A 19,452-nucleotide genomic window follows, 5' to 3' on the forward strand; every position below is an offset into this window, starting at 1 on the left:
TAATACCAGATAACATTCAATAGAAAGACAACATAATATTATGTGCGTAATGCTCGAATGCATGGGTAGACGTCATTGTTTAGACACCATCAGAAAATTCCTCTCTGCGAATAAACACGCTCGTTGGCAAGAGATTTGCAATTACCCTGTTATTTAGAGCTGATTAAATAATCACGGGGACGAGAGCTAATCATCATTCATTGCAAGCCTTATGCACCACAAAGACACACTTTTATCAGCTGTCACATGCAGCATATACAAATATTAAACACTAAGCGATATATGCTGTATATTTGACTTACCAATACCAATTATTATCTAATTGATGATAATAAAAATAATATTGACCTCCCGCGGGGGAAATTTGGTTTCAGCTCAACACAGCTGATCGCTAGCCACAAGGGGCGCCGAGCAGTTAGGGGGTTAGGTGTCTTGCTCAAGGTCAACCAGTCATATTCGACACATCGCTGGCCAGGCCTGGAATCGTACCTGGGACAACTGGGTGGTGGGAAAAGTACACTCAAGTAAAAGTATCAATACTGTTACAAGTAAAAATCTGGAATTCAAAATGTACTTGAGTGAAAGTACTGGTAAAAGGTATTGGTATCAAAATGTACTTAAAGTACCAAAAGTAGAAAGTACTCATTATGCAGAATGACCCGTTTCACAAAGTTTTCAAATGTATAAAATGCATACAAATCTTTTGAAAATAACCGATCTACAAGCTCACAATGCGTCGCAACGCGACGCATTGTGAGCTTGTAGATCGGCTATTTTCAAATGGCCGAAATGTATATAGGGCTGAAGTGGTTTTGTAATAATAATCAAAATCTACAAAGTAACTAGTAACTAAAGTCTTCAAATAATTGTAGTGGAGTAAAAGTATAATATTTGCCTCCGAGATGTAGTGGAGTAGAAGTAAAAGTACTGAAAATTTGAAATACTCCAGTATAGTAAAAAATACCTCAAAATTGTACTTAAGTACAGTACTTGAGTACATTTACACCACTGAAAAACTGGGGACTGCGGTTCCCCCAACCAGGCTCTCTCACCATTCAGCTATGCCACCCTGATTGTCCAGCTGCTATTCAGACAGCCTTTTATGGAGGACACGACGCGACGCGTTGTGAGCTTTGTCGAACGGCTAATTTCTGCGAAAGCTTTCCCCAAAATAACAGAAAACTGAAAATACACTAGCCTAGAGCCCTGAGGAACTCCGCTCAACCATGTGGGTTTTAAGTGGTTAATGTGCTATTTATACTTCATCATACGGCGGGGCAACACCCTCGTACAACCGCCTATAAATGAAGCATTGAATTGACCTTTTCTGGTGATGTGGTGTTCACCCTGTAGAGACAAACAGACCGCCCCAAGGCTATCTGCAGTCAGAGGTAGATGCGCGCACACACACACACACACACACACACACACACACACACACACACACACACACACACACAAACAAAGTGTTTAACCCATTCAATCCGGGAACGCATACTGTGTCATTTTAGATTTTCTTTTGCTATAACCATTATTTTATACTTTGTGCTATTAAAAAAATGTCAAATATACAAGCTCATAGCGCGGCACTGAGTGCCACGCTCAGAGCTTGTAGATCTGTTATTATTATTTTTAATCATGAAAAGTTGTGCAAATCTTTGAATACCGGTATGTATGTTTTTTAAAGCGAACATTTTTAACTCAAATCTTTGCTTCTGGGGATTCTACAAATGTCTTCTAAATCCTTCTTTTTTTAAACTCATGTTGCTACATAATCAGTGGTTCTCAAACCTTTTCATGTCAAGGACCCCCCAAATTTGTCCACGGACTCCAGGAGCAAAGATTCGAGTGAAAAGATCTACATTCGCACAGATTTGCACGCATTTTCACGATTTTCTTCTCAAAAATAGCAGATCTACAAGCTCATAGCACGGCACTCGGTGCCGCGCTATGAGCTTGCAGATCTGCTATTTTTGAATAGCCAAAGAAATCTTTAAAATGACACTGTATGCGTTTCCCGGATTGAATGGGTTAACAATTAGATTGAGGAAAGCGGCTGACAAGAAAAAACATGGCCTTTCTACAGAGAACATCCAGGCTGCCAAAGGAACCACCACCACACACATCGCTGTCTGAGAGAGAAGCTAAAGCTAATACAGTTTAGCTAAAGTGTAACGTTGCTGTCAGGCAGAAACCTCTTATCTCCATATTCTAACGTTATGTGTTTTTTTCGTAAATTTACGTCCTACTTGATCATACTACAGCGTCACACAAAAGCATCAAAAGTAGCCGATATACAAGCTCGAAACGTGCCGCGAAGCTACACGCTTTGAGCTTGTATATCGACTGCTTTTGCTATTTTTTAATTATTATGTTATGTGTGTTCCGTATGATATTGTCTTTGTTTGTTTATCAAAACATTTAGTGCATTTTTACCCCTGTGTGTGTTTATGGGTGCATGGGTGTGCGTGTGCGCGTGTTTGTGCGTACGTGCGTGCGCCCACACAGAGACTGTATACTGTCTTGAGTGCTATCCAATCGGATTTGGTTGAATGTACCGGTTTTGAATTCAGAAAGTCAGGTAGAAATATGGATGATTCCCCAGCTGTGTGTGTGTGTGTGGGGGTGTGGGGGTGTGTGGGTGTGTGTGTGTGTGTGTGTGTGTGTGTGTGTGTGTGGAGATTCCATTGAATGTTTCACATACTGCAGGAGACGTGTGCATGATTTATATCAGTGGTTCTCAAACTTTTTCAAGTCAAGGACCCCCAAATTGATATGTATTTGGCCGTGGACCCCCATCTGAAAAGGTTTTGTGCCAGGGACCCCCAGAAGGAGAATCAATCATTTTTCAAAGGATTTCAAAAATAGTAGATTTCGTGCCGCGCAGCAAGCTTGTAGATCTGCTATTTTAATGGATAAAGTGGTTAAAATGATTGTGGGGACCCCCTGGAACCCCCACAGGACCCCTGGGAGTCCCCAGACCCCACTTTGAGGACCCCTGTTCCTGAACAAACTCTCTAGCAATGATTACTCGGGAGTATTAACTCAGAATATAGCTTTACGTTTTAAACAAACACATATCATTTACACTCGCTTTAAAAGTTCAGTTTGAGGACAGTAAGGCTGACAGCTTCTTGTAAAGAAGTCGAATTTCTTTCAGGCTTGCCGCAACCATAATAACCGTAATTCTCTATGGATGAAATTGTATTATACTTGAAGTGGTTCGGCATTGAGCACTGAACGTTAAGACCCCGCCAGTTCAATATGGAATAGGAATTCCTGACCAATCGCATCAAAGTGTTCGCTTTGATGTCGTATATGCTGGGATTTCTTTCTGCGGGCCAGAAAATCAAAGTGTCAAAAAGAACATCTGGAAGGCAATGTTTTTTTTTCTTTCTGTTTTATAAAAAATTACATAATTTAGTTCAAACGGACTCGCTGAACTTTATTTCAGCCAGAATTATGCAGCAGCATACGTCTTAAGTATTTCTCATGAATCAGGAGCTGCACAGCCTTCAGTCCATCCATAGAATAATCCCTCATTTATGCTTTGTCGTTCGCCGGCGTGTCCGAAAATAGCAGATTCACAAGCTCACAACACGTCGCTTGAGCTTGTGAATTTTCGGCGCGCGACACCGTCATATGATGAAGTACAACTCGGGGCTTAGCTGTTAGTAAACAATTCTGTTCTATACACCACATTATGCTGTGAGGAAAAACTTTGTAATATACTGCAAGTGTTATGCAGAGTGACTGTATGGATGATTAATGACTGCCTGCAATATCTCAAAACACAGAGGCATACAGAGAGAGAGAGAGAGAGAGAGAGAGTTTGGAAAGTGTAATGTGCAGACAGAGACAAAGTGAAAATTGAGAAGATATTGTCTTTTCTTCTCCCCTCATCTCTCTCTCTCTGTCTCTGTCTCTCGCCATTGTCCAGGGGTGTGTTGGGGATCTTTTTCACTGCGGGAGAGCTATTTTAATGATGTGCACATGCATGCGCGCACACACGCACACACACACACACACGCGCACGCACGCACGCACGCACACGCACACACACACACAAGTAGACTTGAAATAATCCCCAGACATCTTGTGTCTGCCTACTTTAACAACTGTATTACGAAAAAGAACGGACAGACGGATGGATGCGTTCGTTCATTCGTTCATTCGTTCTTTTGTTCGTCCGTTTGTTCGTTTGTTCGTTCATTCGTTCATTCGTTCATTCGTTCATTCGTTCATTCGTTCATTCAACGACCACCAAGCCTGATTGTGATTGTTTTTGTCGGATATAGCGTGTGATTTTGTTGGGTAGTGTAAATGCCTGGTTATTTTTGATAAAAAGTGGTGGAACACACACATACGTGCACATGTGCCCTCAATGGAAATGCTCAAAAGATTACAGGAGATGTACCAGGGAAATATGGAGATACAAGGTTTCTGCCCGACGGCAAGAAAATGACCGTTGACAGCGTTGGATAAGGACAGCTTAAAGTCTGTGTTTATTCAGCTCGATCAATAACATCTAATCATAATAATTTCACTGATAAAGGATTCAGTGAAAATGGGGGGAGAGAGTAAACAATGCGCACAACAATTAACAATAAATACAGCAAGAAACCATCGAACAATAGATACAGCAATAAACTATACTCTCACACGCACGCGCAGGCACGCGCGCGCGCACACACACACACACACACACACACACACACACACACACACACACACACACACACACACACACACACACACACACACAATAACAATACAATAATAGATGAAGTAGTAAACTGTACTTGCCCACACACGCGCGCAGACACACACACACACACACACACACACACACACACACACACACACACACACACACACTGGACATAATTAATTTATGTTGTCTTCATAGTCATGCAGCACTACACACATGTCCACCCACAAGCTCTCTATAGAGAGGTTGTGGGTGGACAGGTGTGTAGTACTGCATGAAGAGGCCATATAACACACACATACTTGGAAAATTGCAATTAAATTACTTCTAAAATTCAATTAAAAATATTCAATGTTGACAAAAGTGGTCCTAATAAATAGCGTTAGAGATTAAATAGCTAAATAGTATATACTTTTCAAGATTCAAGAAATTTTATTTGTCACTGACTTATACAGATATTATACAATATATTAAAGCAAGAGAAAAAATAGAATAGTATGACAATTAAAACACATATATATACATATATACAAATTTACAGATAGGACTTTACTCTAATACTTAGAGACTTGTCCCTATACTGTATAATTATGTTAAATATGCAGCAAATTAATCTGGAAACAGAGACGTAATCTAGGATTCTAACACATTTAGATCTTTTATCCCCACGTCCAAATTCAGGCTGGAAACCTGTCGGCGGTGACAAAAATCGGGCTGAAATTGGACTGAATTTACGTAGTCCCCTGGCGTTAGACACAATTAAATATACCTTCGGTTTCCTCCACCCTGAGGTGCATCCTTGATTAACAGGGAGATAGGAATCGATCGAGGCCTTCCTTGTTATTTAACCTTTCTAAACCTGATTTAGCCTTTATTAACTTGTGGTGGTGGGGGGGGGGGGAGGGGAGGTAGCGTGCGTGTGCACATGCTCAGGCCGGGCTCATTAGCGGGCCGCCGGAGTGCAGCTTGTTGTCTAAATGAGCTGTTTGTTAATTTATTTGTTTGTTTTGGTTTCCGAGGCAGACGAGAGGAGAGGTGACGGCACATGGCAGGGGAAAACGCACAGAGGCTGCATTGTGGACATACACACACACACGCGTGCATATACACATACGCACACGAACATGCATGTGTACACACACACACACACAGACACACACAGATGCACACAACATGTACAGACAAACATACAGTACGTACACAGCAAGCCTCAGCACCGGGTCAATAAACTGGTGCACACATGCACATACAACACTCACACACACACACACACACACACACACACACACACACACACACACACACACACACGTGTTCGCGCACAGGCACATATATATAGTATACAGTATACAGTACAGTATGGGCACACTCAAACACACATTTTATTTTTATTTTATTTTATTTTACCTTTGTTTTAGCAGGAAAGTCCCATTGAGATCAGAAATCTCTTTTACAAGACAGACCTTGGCCAAGGCAGCAGCCATATAAAAACATAACACAAATCACAGCACATTAAAATGCAACAACACAAAGGCCATGGATCAGCTAAATCACTAGGGTTCATCCTAGAGGGAGCATGAATGCGCTCAGCAAGTTTCGTGTTAAAGGGCAAGACCGCTTTGGTAGAGGTTTGGGTTGTGTAGTTACAGTACCTTGCCATGATGTAACTCCAAAGGTGGACAAGAAATCAAAAAGAATTAAACCATTGTTTAGAAATTGATCATTCTAAATATGCTCCTCATTGACTTACATTGTACGGTGAAACAGCTCTCAAAGTCACTCTTTTGGCACGTATGCGAACACAAACAAAGTTGATTCAGACAATATAGAGCATCACCAAACCCAGTACTGTTTTTTTTTTTAATAAAAATGTCAACTTCCTGTTGATTTTACTATTTGAAGATCTGGATCCAGTCCAGGTTTTCTTCCTAATAACAACAGCAAAATCAACAGGAAATTAACATTTTTATAATAATAAAAAAACAGTACTGGGTTTGGTGCTGCTCTATGTTGTCTGAATCAACTTAGTTTGTGTTCGTCATCGCGACGCGTTGTGAGCTTGTAGATCGGCTATTTTCAAACGTTTGTAATACATTTTTACTCAAGTACATTTTGAATTCCGGACTTCTACATTGCAGTATTGATACTTTTACTTAAGTAAAACATTTGAGTACTCTTGCCACCACTGAGTCTATCAACAGTTTTTAAATGTGCTTTGTAAGTTTGATTTGATTCCTTCCTTCCTTTCCTCCTTCCCTCTTTCCCTCCCTCTCTCCTTGCAGGGAGGAGTGGGAGTGGCTGCAGAGTCTGTCCATCACGGAGGAGACGGAGAAGGAGCAGCCTGAGGTGGAGGAGGAGCCAGAGGGAGCGGAGGTGGGGCTGAAGGCAGAAGGCCACACCCCCCAGCTGTACTATGAGCTGCAGACGGCCGTCAAAGCTCTGCTCAAACTGGTCAACAGACCCCTGTACCAGGTACACACACACACACACACACACACACACACACACACACACACACACACACACACACACACAATGATAATTAACCCATTCAATCCGGGAACACATCTCTGTCATTTTAGATTTCTTTGGCTATTCAAAAATCGTGAAAGTTTGTACAAATCTTTGAATATATATATTTTTAAAGCGAACATTTGTAAAGGTAACTCCAGACCAATCCTAGTCGGCCCGGTTTTGGGCCGACTTGGCGTCGGGAAGCGTCGTCCAGTCGGTTAGGGGTCCGTCGGGGGGTCCGTCGGGACCTTTTCGGCCGACCCAGAGCCGACCGAACATGTTCAGCTTTTTAGCCGACTGGGGCCCGACTGGAGTAGCTATGTAGCAGAGACGAAGTGACAACAGAGGGCTGTCGGTGTTGCCACATTATGTGAGAGAAACAAGCGACCATGTCTATGAAAACCTACATTCACTGTTTCTCGTTGTTGCTCCCAGAGAGAGAGAGATTGATTGATTTGACCTACTTTTGCGCTGTGGTGATGTAATTTATTGGGAGCAGGTGTGTAAATTAGTTTTCAAAAATGTTGTGTACACGTCAGCAGTGGTGGAAAAAGTACTCAAATGTTTTACTTGAGTAAAAGTATCAATGCGCGATTTTCCTGTCAATAAGTTTTTTTTTTAGACACCAGTCCCCTGTTCATTTGTCAACAATGATCTAAATGGGAAGTTTATTTCAGCAGCTAGAATGTGACAGTTTTAGTCCGTTTTTTGGTGTGCAACACAACCCTCGTTTAAGTGAATTGCTTTCACCTGCTGCTGCTGTGCGGAGTGTGCGCTACAGGGCATATCTCCGCCAAGCCAGGGTGACCTACCCAGGCTCATGAAATTCATATTCAGGCATAGTAGCCAATTAGAATGAAATCTGCAAAAACTGACTCATATACTGATACAGAACCATATATTGGCTATATATTATGGCTGTCGGGTGGAAATCTTGTATGTTCCTTTTTTATTATTTAAAAACAATTTAAAATCGTGAAAATAGCCAATCTACAAGCTGTAATTATTAATAATTATATTTATATTATATTAATTATATTTTAAAGCGTGAAAAATCAACTAAAGTCATTATTAGTGCAAGTTCATTCACATTTCATTTGAATGAAAATAACTTGTGGGTAAAATACATTCTGTGAATCTAATGTGATTAATGTGACCCCTACTTCAGACAGTGAAGTCCAGGGCTGAATGTGACATATTGAGACCTATATAACTAAATATTGGTCATTTGCCAACACATTATTTTGTGAAATAAATGGGTTATATTTCACAGATAGTTATACTATTCTTATAATATATTAAAATACAATCATCCTTAACCTTCAAGTTAAATGCATTATTTCCGTGGACTTAAAAATCATTTTTGGACTTGGATGGACTTGGATGGCCTTCCTGCCCTGGCATTTGGCCTTTGTGCCCTCCAAAAAATTACAACACCAAAGGCCAAGTGGCCTTGCCCCTAAAATGACGAAATTCCAGGCTTGAATGCAATAGATGTACTCTGAGTCTGTTACAAGTAATTCAACATTTACTTGAGTAAAAGTACTAAAGTATTGGTATAAAAATGTACTTAAAGTACCAAAAGTAAAAGTACAAAAATGTTTGAAAATAGCAGATCTACAAGCTCAGAACGCGTGCATCGCAACACGTTGTGAGCTTGTAGATCTGCTATTTTCAAATAGCTTATAGGTATAAAATAGGGCTAAAGTGGTTAATGTATGTTTCATAATGATTTATATCTGCAAAGTAACTAGTAACTAAACATTTAAAATAATTGTTGTGGAGTACAAGTATAGACAATTGGAAATACTCCAGTAAAGTAAAAGTACCTCAAAATTGTACTTAAGTACAGTACTTGAGTAAATGTAGTAGTTACTTTACACCACTGCACGTCAGTGAAGAAAAAACGCTGGGAACATCCCTATGTCCAAGTGTCTTTGCAGGGAAACAAGCCCAAAGTCGCTTATAATAAGCAGACCTGGCAACGCTGGCAGGCTAAAAGTCAAATTAGCTCATGAATGGCCAGTCGGTTGACAGACTTAAATGCCAACTTTTGCCAACCGAATACCAGTCTGTTGCAGTCTGAAGTAGTCTGAAGTAGTCTGTTTGGTCTGGAGACGCCTTAACTCAAATCTTTTCTGGGGAGGTCCCTGGAACTAAATATTTAACAAATGTTCGCTTAAAAAAATATTCAAAGATTTGCACAAATGTTCAAGATTTTTCAAAAACAGCAGATCTACAAGCTCATAGCGCGGCACCGTGCCGCGCTATGAGCTTGTAGATCTGCTATTTTTGAATAGCCAAAGAAATTTAAAAAATGACACCGATGCGTTCCCGGATTGAATGGGATATAAAATGCACCGTAACCAAACAGAAAGCAGATAAATATCAGTTGTGTTTGGTGCTGTTGTGCTTCAGGCGCGGCAGTTCCGCGTGTACAGCCAGGAGGTGCTGGAGCTGGGCCACGGCGTCTCCTTCCTGCTGCTGCTCCCCACGGCCGACGACGTGTGCACGGCGCCCGGACAGGCCAACCCCTACACCCCGCTGTCTGGGTTCCTGCACCTGCCCCTGCACATGTTCGAACTGGGTAAGAGGAACCACGCACGCACGCACACACACACACACACACACACACACACACACGCACACACACACACACACACACACACACACATGCACGCACTGTGGTGGCGATATTGGGCTGTCAAATAGCGATTTATCATTTCATGACTGTACGGGTGACAGCCTGTGACATTCCATTTGCTCTGTGGCCACACTACTGTGACACATTGCCGTAAGAGCTTGTCTTTGACCCTTTGTTAGGTTAGATGTCTTTCTAAATGTTCTAACTGTCATGCTGTGAACTGTAATTCTAGGGCAGTGGTTCCCAAACGTTTTAGCTCAAGACCCCAAAAAAGAAATTTGATGTCTCCCTGGGACCCAAACTAGTGACAATAGCCATGTGACGTGTTGTGAGCTTGTAGATCTGCTATTTTCACTCCTTCTTAAACGTTTTTCTTTTTCTTTTTATAAACGTTTGAAGTTGTTTTTAACTTTGAAAATCTTTTGAAATGATAATAATTAAAAACAAAATGTAGGAAACAAAAATAAAGGGGTAGCTCGCAACCCTTAAAAATGGGTCTCAGTCACGGTCACGAATCATTGCATTTTCTATTGAACTAGCAACAAAGGAAGGATTCTGAAAGATTCTTCAGTCTTTCATGAATCTTCCATCGTTCCCTATGAAATTCATGGGGGCCTCAGTGGCCCTAGGGACACCCTCCCTCCCTCCCTGGCACTGAGCTCATAACGCATGCACTTTAATGTCCTTTATGTGTCTACGACGTCACAAACTAACTCGACCCCATTGGTCGAGCCATGAACTGCTGAGGTCAAACTTGGTTCAAATTGAGGTATCAGAGTTGACTATTTGGAAACTTTTGCTTCACGATTAAGCTAAAGTTGGACATTAAATGAATATGGAACCATTGTTTCTTGGTGTCACGTGACAGGAAGTTAATGTTAACGTCTGTGTGTGTGTGTGTGTGTGTGTGTGCGCGTGTCTCCAGTGCACTTCTGTGCCTACAGGGAAAAGTTCATCAACCTGTACTGCCGTCTGTCGTCCGTGCTGGACCTGGACGCCCTCATTACCCAGCAGGCTTTGCGAGAGGCCATCAGCGACAGCGAGGTGTCCACCGCCAAGCAGAGAAACCAGCTCATACTGGACTACATCCAGGTACGTGGAGGTCTCTTCCTTTATGTCAGGACTGCAGCCAGGTTCTAAAACCTCTGTCTCTAAAAGTATTATAAAATGGATCGCTCTGGTCCTTGACAGTGGTGTAAAGTTACCAAGTACATTTACTCAAGTACTGTACTTAAGTACAATTTTGAGGTATTTTTTACTTTATTGGAGTATTTCCAGTTTTCAGTACTTTTACTTCTACTCCACTACATCTCAGAGGCAGATATTGTACTTTTACTCCACTACAATTATTTGAACTTTAGTTACTTTGTAGATTTTGATTATTACGAAACATAGCCTACATTGCTCACTTCTGCCCTAGCCTATATACATTTCGGCCATTTGAAAATAGCCGATCTACAAGGTCACAGTAGATCTGCTATTTTCAGAAGATTTTTATACATTTGAAAACTTGTGAAATGGGACATTCTGCACAATGAGTACTTTCTACTTGTTGTACTTTAAGTACATTTTGATACGAATACTTACACTAAATGGAACAGAGGCTTCATTAGTATCATTGGTAACACCCGTGAAGGCCCAATTTCCTTCCAATATGGCTGCTGTGCATATAGCCTATTGGACTTTCAGTTGGTGTGTACTCACTAATAGCGTGTGTAATAGAGTGTGTGTGTGCATTTTTGTCATGATCTAAACGGTACCTTTTAGATTTTGAATACAACATAATATTAAAAAGTATACTACGTTAGTTCCATTTGATCCAAGCTGGAACACAATCAACTGATTGATCATTAAAACTAGAAAAGTGTGCTGTTTGGAGCACAGGTCTCCGCCAGGCCGGGTTGCCTACCCAGGGCCTGCAAACTGTGGAAGGTAGTCTTAGCCAATTGGAATGGGATCTGAAAATTCAGACTCATATATGTTGATCACATGACCCCAGAGATAATGTGTACACATTTCTGTGAGTTTTGGACAAAGTCTTTAGGAATGGTAGCAAAAAGTGTGTTGTTGAGAAGGTCGAGTTAAACCAACGCTGAGGATTTTGCAGTGTACTCTTTTGGTCGCAAGTCTTGAAAGAAAATCCGCAGATTTATTTAGGCAATGTTTTGAGCCACCAGACTGGCTCAAAATGTTACCTAAATAAAAATGTGCAAACTGTATAGTCTGTTGGATTGTGGATTTTCACATACGTGTTTGTGAGCGTGTGTTCGTATTTGTGTGTGTGTGGTGGTTTCACGAGCCATCTTGTGAATGGAGGCTGACCACAAAGCCACAAGCTGCTCTCCACTTAAGAGAGTGAAGAGAAGGAGAGGTGTGTGTGTGTGTGTGTGTGTGTGTGTGTGTGTGTGTGTGTGTGTGTGTGTGTGTGTGTGTGTGTGTGTGTGTGTGTGTGTGTGTGTGTGTGTGTGTGTGTGTGTGTGTGTGTGTGTGTGTGTGTGTGTGTGTGTGGTGTTGTGTGTGCGTGCACGAGAGTGTCTGTCTGTTTCACTGTGATTTTAAACTTGGAAAAAGTTGTCCCTCCGACCACAAACTACTCAGCAAGAGAGAGAGGAACAAATAATACGTGTGTGTGTGTGTGTGTGTGTGTGTGTGTGTGTGTGTGTGTGTGTGTGTGTGTGTGTGTGTGTGTGTGTGTGTGTGTGTGTGTGTGTGTGTGTGTGTGTGTGTGTGTGTGTGTGTGTGTGTGTGTGTGTGTGTGTACGTGCAAAAAGACAAATATTAATCTGAATGATGTTTTTTTTCTTGTCTCAGCTCTTACTGTCACATGCACGCATGCACAGTAAATTGCTAAATATACACACACACACACACACACACACACACACACACACACACACACACACACACACACACACACACACACACACACTATAGCGTGTGTGTGTGTACAGATGACGTGATGCTGTGTAATTTTACAGTTTATTTACACATGCCATGTGTTGATGGAGGAAACATTCACACATAGCACAGTGTCTGTCTGTCTGTCTGTCTGTCTGTCTGTCTGTCTGTCCGTCTTTCTGTCCGTCCATATGCATTTTTTATGAAAATATGACTTGATTCATACATATAAACACATATAACCAGATAGGTTTGACTCATTGCAACGTTTGACACCCATCAAATAATTATCATTATCATTTCGCGATGCAGCACGTCGTGAGCTTGTAGATCTGCAATTGTTGTGTGTCGTGTGGCGTTTGTAATCTAAAGTAAGCGTTGCCGAGCCACGTGGCACATAGGGCAGGAGACTATCTCCTGTTTCTGTTGCATGAGGCGGCTTCATGTACAAGTACACCCCCTGGACATGACGCTAGTATGTCACAGGGACTTACCCCCGATCCAACTCTTGATGCCGAGTGCCAAGTAGGGAGGCATTGGTAGGCCGCTGATTCCTGTTAAGTATTTACTTTACGCGAGGCGCGGTAACACCGCGTTCAGACGCTTTGTAATCCATCCTTGAGATGAAGTCAAAGCTCTATTGTACTGCCAATGGAATGTGTATAGCCTGACTGCCTGGATATTGGGTTTTAGCCCGGACCCAGAATCTCCGGTGCACAAAAACGCTAATAAATAAAACAGCTTACATTTTGGGAAAGTGAAAAACGGGCTTCGCAGTTGTGTGCATATGCTAATGGTCAATGGCCGTGTGCAAGTTCAGCTCAATTGCCCAAGCCACTGAGGAGGACCGGGCAGAACGGTCAGGTTTTGATGACTTGCAGAGGTTTCCTTATTATATGATAGGATTACACCTCAAATGTACAGCTCTAATATATCATGTCCAAAACTGTTACTTTTCAGGATTAATTTGAAAATATCAAAAGTAGCAGATCCACGCGCCGCGTTTCGAGCTTGTGGATCTGCTACTTTTGATGCTTTTGTATGACGCGGTAATGTGATCAAGTAGGGCGTTAATTTAGGAAGAACACAAAATGTTAAAATATGGAGATAACAGGTTTTAGCTAGTAGCTTATCATTCCCTTTAGACTGTACTAAGTTTCACATTAAATGGATATGATGTGTCTCAGTTTAGTGTCTTTTCCCTCATTTCTCCTCTCCTCTCCTCCTCTTCTCTCCTCTCCTCTCCAGAGGTCTGACATTCTTTCCAGACGAATCATCCCTGGTGTCACTACTAAGTGTGTGTGTGTGTGTGTGTGTGTGTGTGTGTGTGTGTGTGTGTGTGTGTGTGTGTGTGTGTGTGTGTGTGTGTGTGTGTGTGTGTGTGTGTGTGTGTGTGTGTGTGTGTGTGTGTGTGTGGTAAAATGCTAAATAGTGCATTTATATAGCCTTTTCCTCCCCACGGACAGAGCAACGTTTCATGGTATTGTTGAGCCGTGGCACCTTGACACTTTTGTTTAATCTGGAGTGTTGCGGCCATTCTGCTTTTCAGCACTTTCCCACATTTATATATATAGTGCCTTTATCCAAAGTGCTTAAGAATGTGCATTACACCTGTTCACACATACATTCACACACAGCAGAGGAATGTGTGAATGCGCGCGTGTGTGTATGTGCATAGACCTGTGTCAAGTAAGTGTGTGTGTGTGTGTGTGTGTGTGTGTGTGTGTGTGTGTGTGTGTGTGTGTGTGTGTGTGTGTGTGTGTGTGTGTGTGTGTGTGTGTGTGTGTGTGTGTGTGTGTGTGTGTGTGTGTGTGTGTGTGTGTGTGTGTGTGTGTGTATGATATGTGCATTTCTCTACATGTTTGTCTCTGTGCGTACATGTGTGTATGTGCCTGTATCTGTGTCACAGTTGAGTGATTTGGAAAGCACCAAGTCTTTTCACACATACACATACACAAAGCATTTTGAAGGCTGAAAATGTAAACATAGGTCACACATATGAAGATAGAATGGTCAAATTGAAATGAATTCAAGCTACATGCACCTATTTCTAACACAAAGCTATGTAGCTAATACAGCTCTTCAATAGTACAGTATATGTACCCAATTAGACAGAAAGCCTTACATTCCCAGAGTGTGAGGGTTCCTAAATAGGGCAAATCTACTATATAAAGTAAAAGTTGTGACAGACGGTGTGTGTGAGTGTCTGTGTGCGCAGATATGCCTATATATGGACTGGACCTTAGCGACGCAACGTGTTGTCAATGCAATAACCCCGGCAACGACGGGCAGGCTGAATACGAGACCAGCTATCAGCCCAAATATGGACATGCCCAACATGCCAACATGCCGTCACATGCCCATATAGCCGAGATACTTTGTTTTGGTTACTGCCATTTTGTGCGTCGTGACCAATAATCTGTCACTTTGTGCGTCGCAACCAATAATCATGGCGGCGGGGCCTCCTCTGCTGGAGTTCGAGATGGAGATGTTCTCGAACTTGTTCAGCGACGATGGGCTGCTGGTGACGGCGGAGGGCATGGGGATAGACCGCATTGTGCTGCAGTTCATGCGGGTCTGCTCGGTGGAAGACAGCCTGGTCTTACTGCTCAACACGACAACCCCGGAGCAGGAGTATTTCACAGAGCAGCTGAGAGGTGAGGGCGTCACCCACCTGCCCAGGACGGTGACCGGTGACATCCAGAGCGCAGAGCGCGGTGACGTGTACGGCCGGGGAGGGGTGCTGTTCGTCACCAGCAGAATCCTGGTGGTGGACCTCCTCACGGACCGCGTCCCCGCACACCTCGTATCCGGCATCCTGGTGTACCGGGCCCACAGGATCGTCGAGTCGTGCCAGGAGGCCTTCATCCTGCGCCTGTTCAGACAGAAGAACAAGACGGGCTTCATCAAGGCCTTCACGGACAAGGCCACGGCCTTCTCCTCCGGCTTCTGCCATGTGGAGCGCGTCATGAGGCACCTTTTTGTCCGGAAGCTCTACCTCTGGCCCAGGTTCCAGGCGTCGGTGAAAGCGGCTCTGGACAGACACAAGCCCGAGGTGGTGGAGCTGCGTGTGGCTCTGACCCCGGCCATGAGGGCCATCCAGAGCTCCGTCCTGGACATCATGGGTGCCTGCCTGAAGGAGCTGAAGCGCTACAACCCCACGCTGGAGGCCGAAGACCTTTCCCTGGAGAACTTGCTGGGCAACGCCTTCGAGAATACCATCCGTCACTACCTGGATCCTCTGTGGCACCAGCTGGGGGCCCAGACCAAGGCCCTGGTCCAGGACCTGAAGGTGCTGAGGCTTCTGCTGCTCTACCTCACCCAGTACGACTGTGTCACCTACCTCAACCTGCTCGAGTCCCTGCACACCAGCCAGAAGAACTTTGGCACCAACTCCGGTTGGCTGTTCCTGGACTCGTGCAACTCCATGTTTGTGAACGCCAGGAGCAGAGTGTACCTCGTCTCGGAGAGGAGGAAGAGGCTCAAAGCGGCGGCAGAGATGGGGAAGAAGCAGACCTTCGCCACAGAGATGAAGCGAGAGCTGGTGCTGGAGAAGAGTCCCAAGTGGGAGGCTCTGACCGAGGTCCTGCAGGAGATCGAGAAGGAGAACAAAAGCTCTGAACGTGAACCGGGTCGTGTGTTGATCTGCGCCAGTGACGACAGGGCCTGCGCCCAGCTGCAGTGGTACATTAAACACGGCTCTGACGCGCTGCTCAACCGGCTGTACTCGTGCACTGTCGGCAAGCGAGACGACGCCGCTTCTGCCGCTTTCGCCGCCGCCTTAGAACTCGACAAACAGGGCTGGACCAAGAAACGACAACGACCTGAGAAGACAACCAAAGAGAGGAAAGCATCACAGAAGACCTCTGACAGTAAAAGCAGACCGAAAGACGAAGACATTATGAGGGACGAAACTGAGAGGATGACGGATGAAGATGGACTTATGGACGAGGAAGAAGAGGAGGAGCAGCTGAAGTTGGACCTGTCGTCTGACGCCTACTACGGCGTACAGAAGGAGCCCATGATGGTCATCCACCCGCTGAAGGGTTGCAGCGACCCCTACAGCCTGGCGCGGGTGCTGCGCGAGGTGGAGCCCCGCTTCGTGGTGCTCTATGACGCCGAGCTCAGCTTCGTCCGCCAGCTGGAGATCTACAAGGCCAGTCGGCCGGGGTCGCCGCTGAGGGTGTATTTCCTGATCTACGGGGGCTCGACGGAGGAGCAGAGGTATCTGACGGCTCTTTCCAAGGAGAAGAAAGCCTTTGAACACCTGATCAGGGAGAAGGCCATCATGGTGGGTCCAGAGGAGAGAGAGGGCAGAGAAGACACTAACCTGGACCTGGCTAGAAGTCTGGAGCCGGCCAACGCGACCGCCGACACTCGCAAAGCAGGCGGACAGGAGCGGCCCAGGGAGCCGTCGCGCGTCGTCGTGGACATGCGGGAGTTCCGCAGCGAGCTCCCCTCGCTGCTCCACCGGCGTGGGCTGGACCTCGAACCCGTCACCCTCGAGGTGGGGGACTACATCCTGACCGACGACACTTGCGTGGAGCGCAAGAGCGTCAGCGATCTGATCCGCTCGCTGCAGAGCGGCCGTCTCTACAGCCAGTGCCTGTCCATGACGCGCTACTACAAGAGGCCCGTGCTGCTGATTGAGTTTGACCCGACGAAGCCGTTCTCCCTGGTGGCACGCTCCGACTTTCGCCAGGAGATGTCGGCCAACGACGTCACCTCCCGACTCACCCTCCTCACCCTGCACTTCCCTCGCCTCCGCATCCTGTGGTGCGCTTCGCCCCACGCCACGGCCGAGATCTTCCGTGAACTGAAGCGAGGCCGTCCGGAGCCGGACGCCGCCGCGGCGCAGGCCGTCGCGGGCGAGTCGTCGGACACGGTGGCCGAGTCGGCCGACCTCTACAACCCCGGGCCGTACGACTTCCTGTTAAAGATGCCCGGGGTCAACGCCAAAAACTACAGGGCGCTTATCAGCAACGCTGACAGCCTGGCCGATCTTGCTAAGTTCAGTCAGGACAAGCTGGCACACATACTGGGGAATGCTTCCAATGCTAGGATTCTCTATGGCTTTCTGCACAATGCTGCTGACGTCCCTGCACCTGCCCAGAAGAGCAAACACACATGATGGAATGAAAGCTTTAGTCTAGTAGTGCTATGTGTAATAAGATTAAACAAAGTAACGTTTCCTTATACAGTACATTGCAACCCATAGAGCAATATTGCAATTTTGAACCAGAACTCATGCAAGAACTGACTTTGCCTTGTGTGAAACTAGGTGAAAGTGCATTTGGTGCATTTGAATATATGGATTTAAGCCAGGGCTCATACATTTTGTTTAAATTCTTAATTTTTTTCCCAGTAAATATTACACTTCGAAAGGATGTTTACTGGTGTAATTGTAGAATGAACGCTTTTCACTGATGTGTCATGGCAGGGTCATGACACAGGTGAAGCTAATAAATGAATAATGATCGTGTTTGATTTAGCTATGTTAAAGAGCAAGCCCTGACAAGTCAATAGTATTATCAATGCTTCAGAGCTGGTATAATGGCAGTGGCTCAGGGGTGGAAGGTTCCTGGTTTGATCCCTGGCTCCCCCTGGGTTAAGTGTCGAGGTGTCCTTGAGCAAGACACTGAACCCCTAACTGCTCTCGATGAGCAGGTTGGTGCCTTGCATGGTTTCCTCTGCTGTCAGTGCGTGTGCGTGCGTGCGTGCGTGTGTGTGTGTGTGCGAATGGGTGAATAATGCACATTATAAAGCACTTTGGATAAAGGCACCTAATACAATGCCAATTCCTTCTTTGGGCGGTAATGAGTCTGGCAGGCTTTGTGAATACTGAATAGCTTACCATAGTGCAGTGTCCTTCAAAAGAGAGCACACACACAGTAAAATGATGAACTAATTTCAGCTACATTCATTTATCCATTTGTAACTCTGTACAAATGAAACCAAATGGACCCTTATGTGTCCGTTCCATTTCTACACACAACTACAGTACTACTACTTGTTATACATGTTATAAATATATGATCATACAGTATTTCATCACTTTGCGGTGTGTAGTCCAGAGTAAATGCACAGTATGCACCATTGCAGGGCATCATATCGCCAATAAACAGGAAATAAAGGTGGAAAATGTCATGACCTCCAACACCACTCTCTGATTCTCCCATTTGTAACAAGTTGAAGGCTTGTGTGTCCCGTTCACAAGCTCACAATGATACCTCAATATCTCTGTCTGTCTGTCTGTCTGTCTGTCTGACTGTCTGACTGTCTGACTGACTGACTGACTGACTGACTGTCTGTCTCTCTGTCTCTCTCTCTCTCTCTCTGTCTTTCGAGTTGACTGAATTAGCCCATCCTCCCCCTACTCCGAGTGGTTCTCAAACTTTTTAATGTCAAGGACCCCCTATAACTCCTAGACTGTACAAATGGAACCAAATGGACCCGTAATGTGTACACTCTCAGAGTTACAGCCCTGTAAGGGTCCTTTTGGAACCCCCTCAGGTAACCCTGAGGGTCCCTGGACCACACTTTGAGAACCACTGTCCTATGTAAAGGAAGGATAGGTCACTTTCTTGGTCTCATTGATGTCGATGCATTCCATTGTCTGTGTGTCTATTGCACATGCCATGACAAAGAACCTGGCCGCTCCTTCTTTACACTTTACATTACCTCC

At 44.5% G+C, this 19,452-nt stretch overlaps 2 protein-coding genes across 4 annotated transcripts in view; both read left to right on the plus strand.

The window, feature by feature from the left end:
* ankfn1a (ankyrin repeat and fibronectin type III domain containing 1a) overlaps nucleotides 1-19,452 on the plus strand; it is a 235,871-nt gene that overhangs the window by 208,287 nt on the left and 8,132 nt on the right. For all 3 annotated transcript variants that reach the window (XM_080454570.1, XM_080454571.1, XM_080454572.1), the window contains exons 20-22: nucleotides 6,994-7,183; nucleotides 9,644-9,812; nucleotides 10,795-10,961. In XM_080454570.1, the coding sequence (XP_080310696.1) occupies nucleotides 6,994-7,183; nucleotides 9,644-9,812; nucleotides 10,795-10,961 (526 nt within the window). The remainder of the gene's footprint in view (nucleotides 1-6,993; nucleotides 7,184-9,643; nucleotides 9,813-10,794; nucleotides 10,962-19,452) is intronic.
* Nucleotides 15,217-17,898, plus strand: LOC308104552 (DNA repair endonuclease XPF-like; the record flags this gene model as incomplete). Its single annotated transcript, XM_080454995.1, has 1 exon — nucleotides 15,217-17,898. One exon carries the CDS (start codon nucleotides 15,217-15,219, stop codon nucleotides 17,896-17,898), a length of 2,682 nt encoding a protein of 893 aa, XP_080311121.1.

This window comes from Gymnoscopelus braueri, assembly GCF_963280865.1.
Source record: "Gymnoscopelus braueri genome assembly, chromosome: 17".
NCBI classification, from domain to species: Eukaryota; Metazoa; Chordata; class Actinopteri; order Myctophiformes; family Myctophidae; genus Gymnoscopelus; species Gymnoscopelus braueri.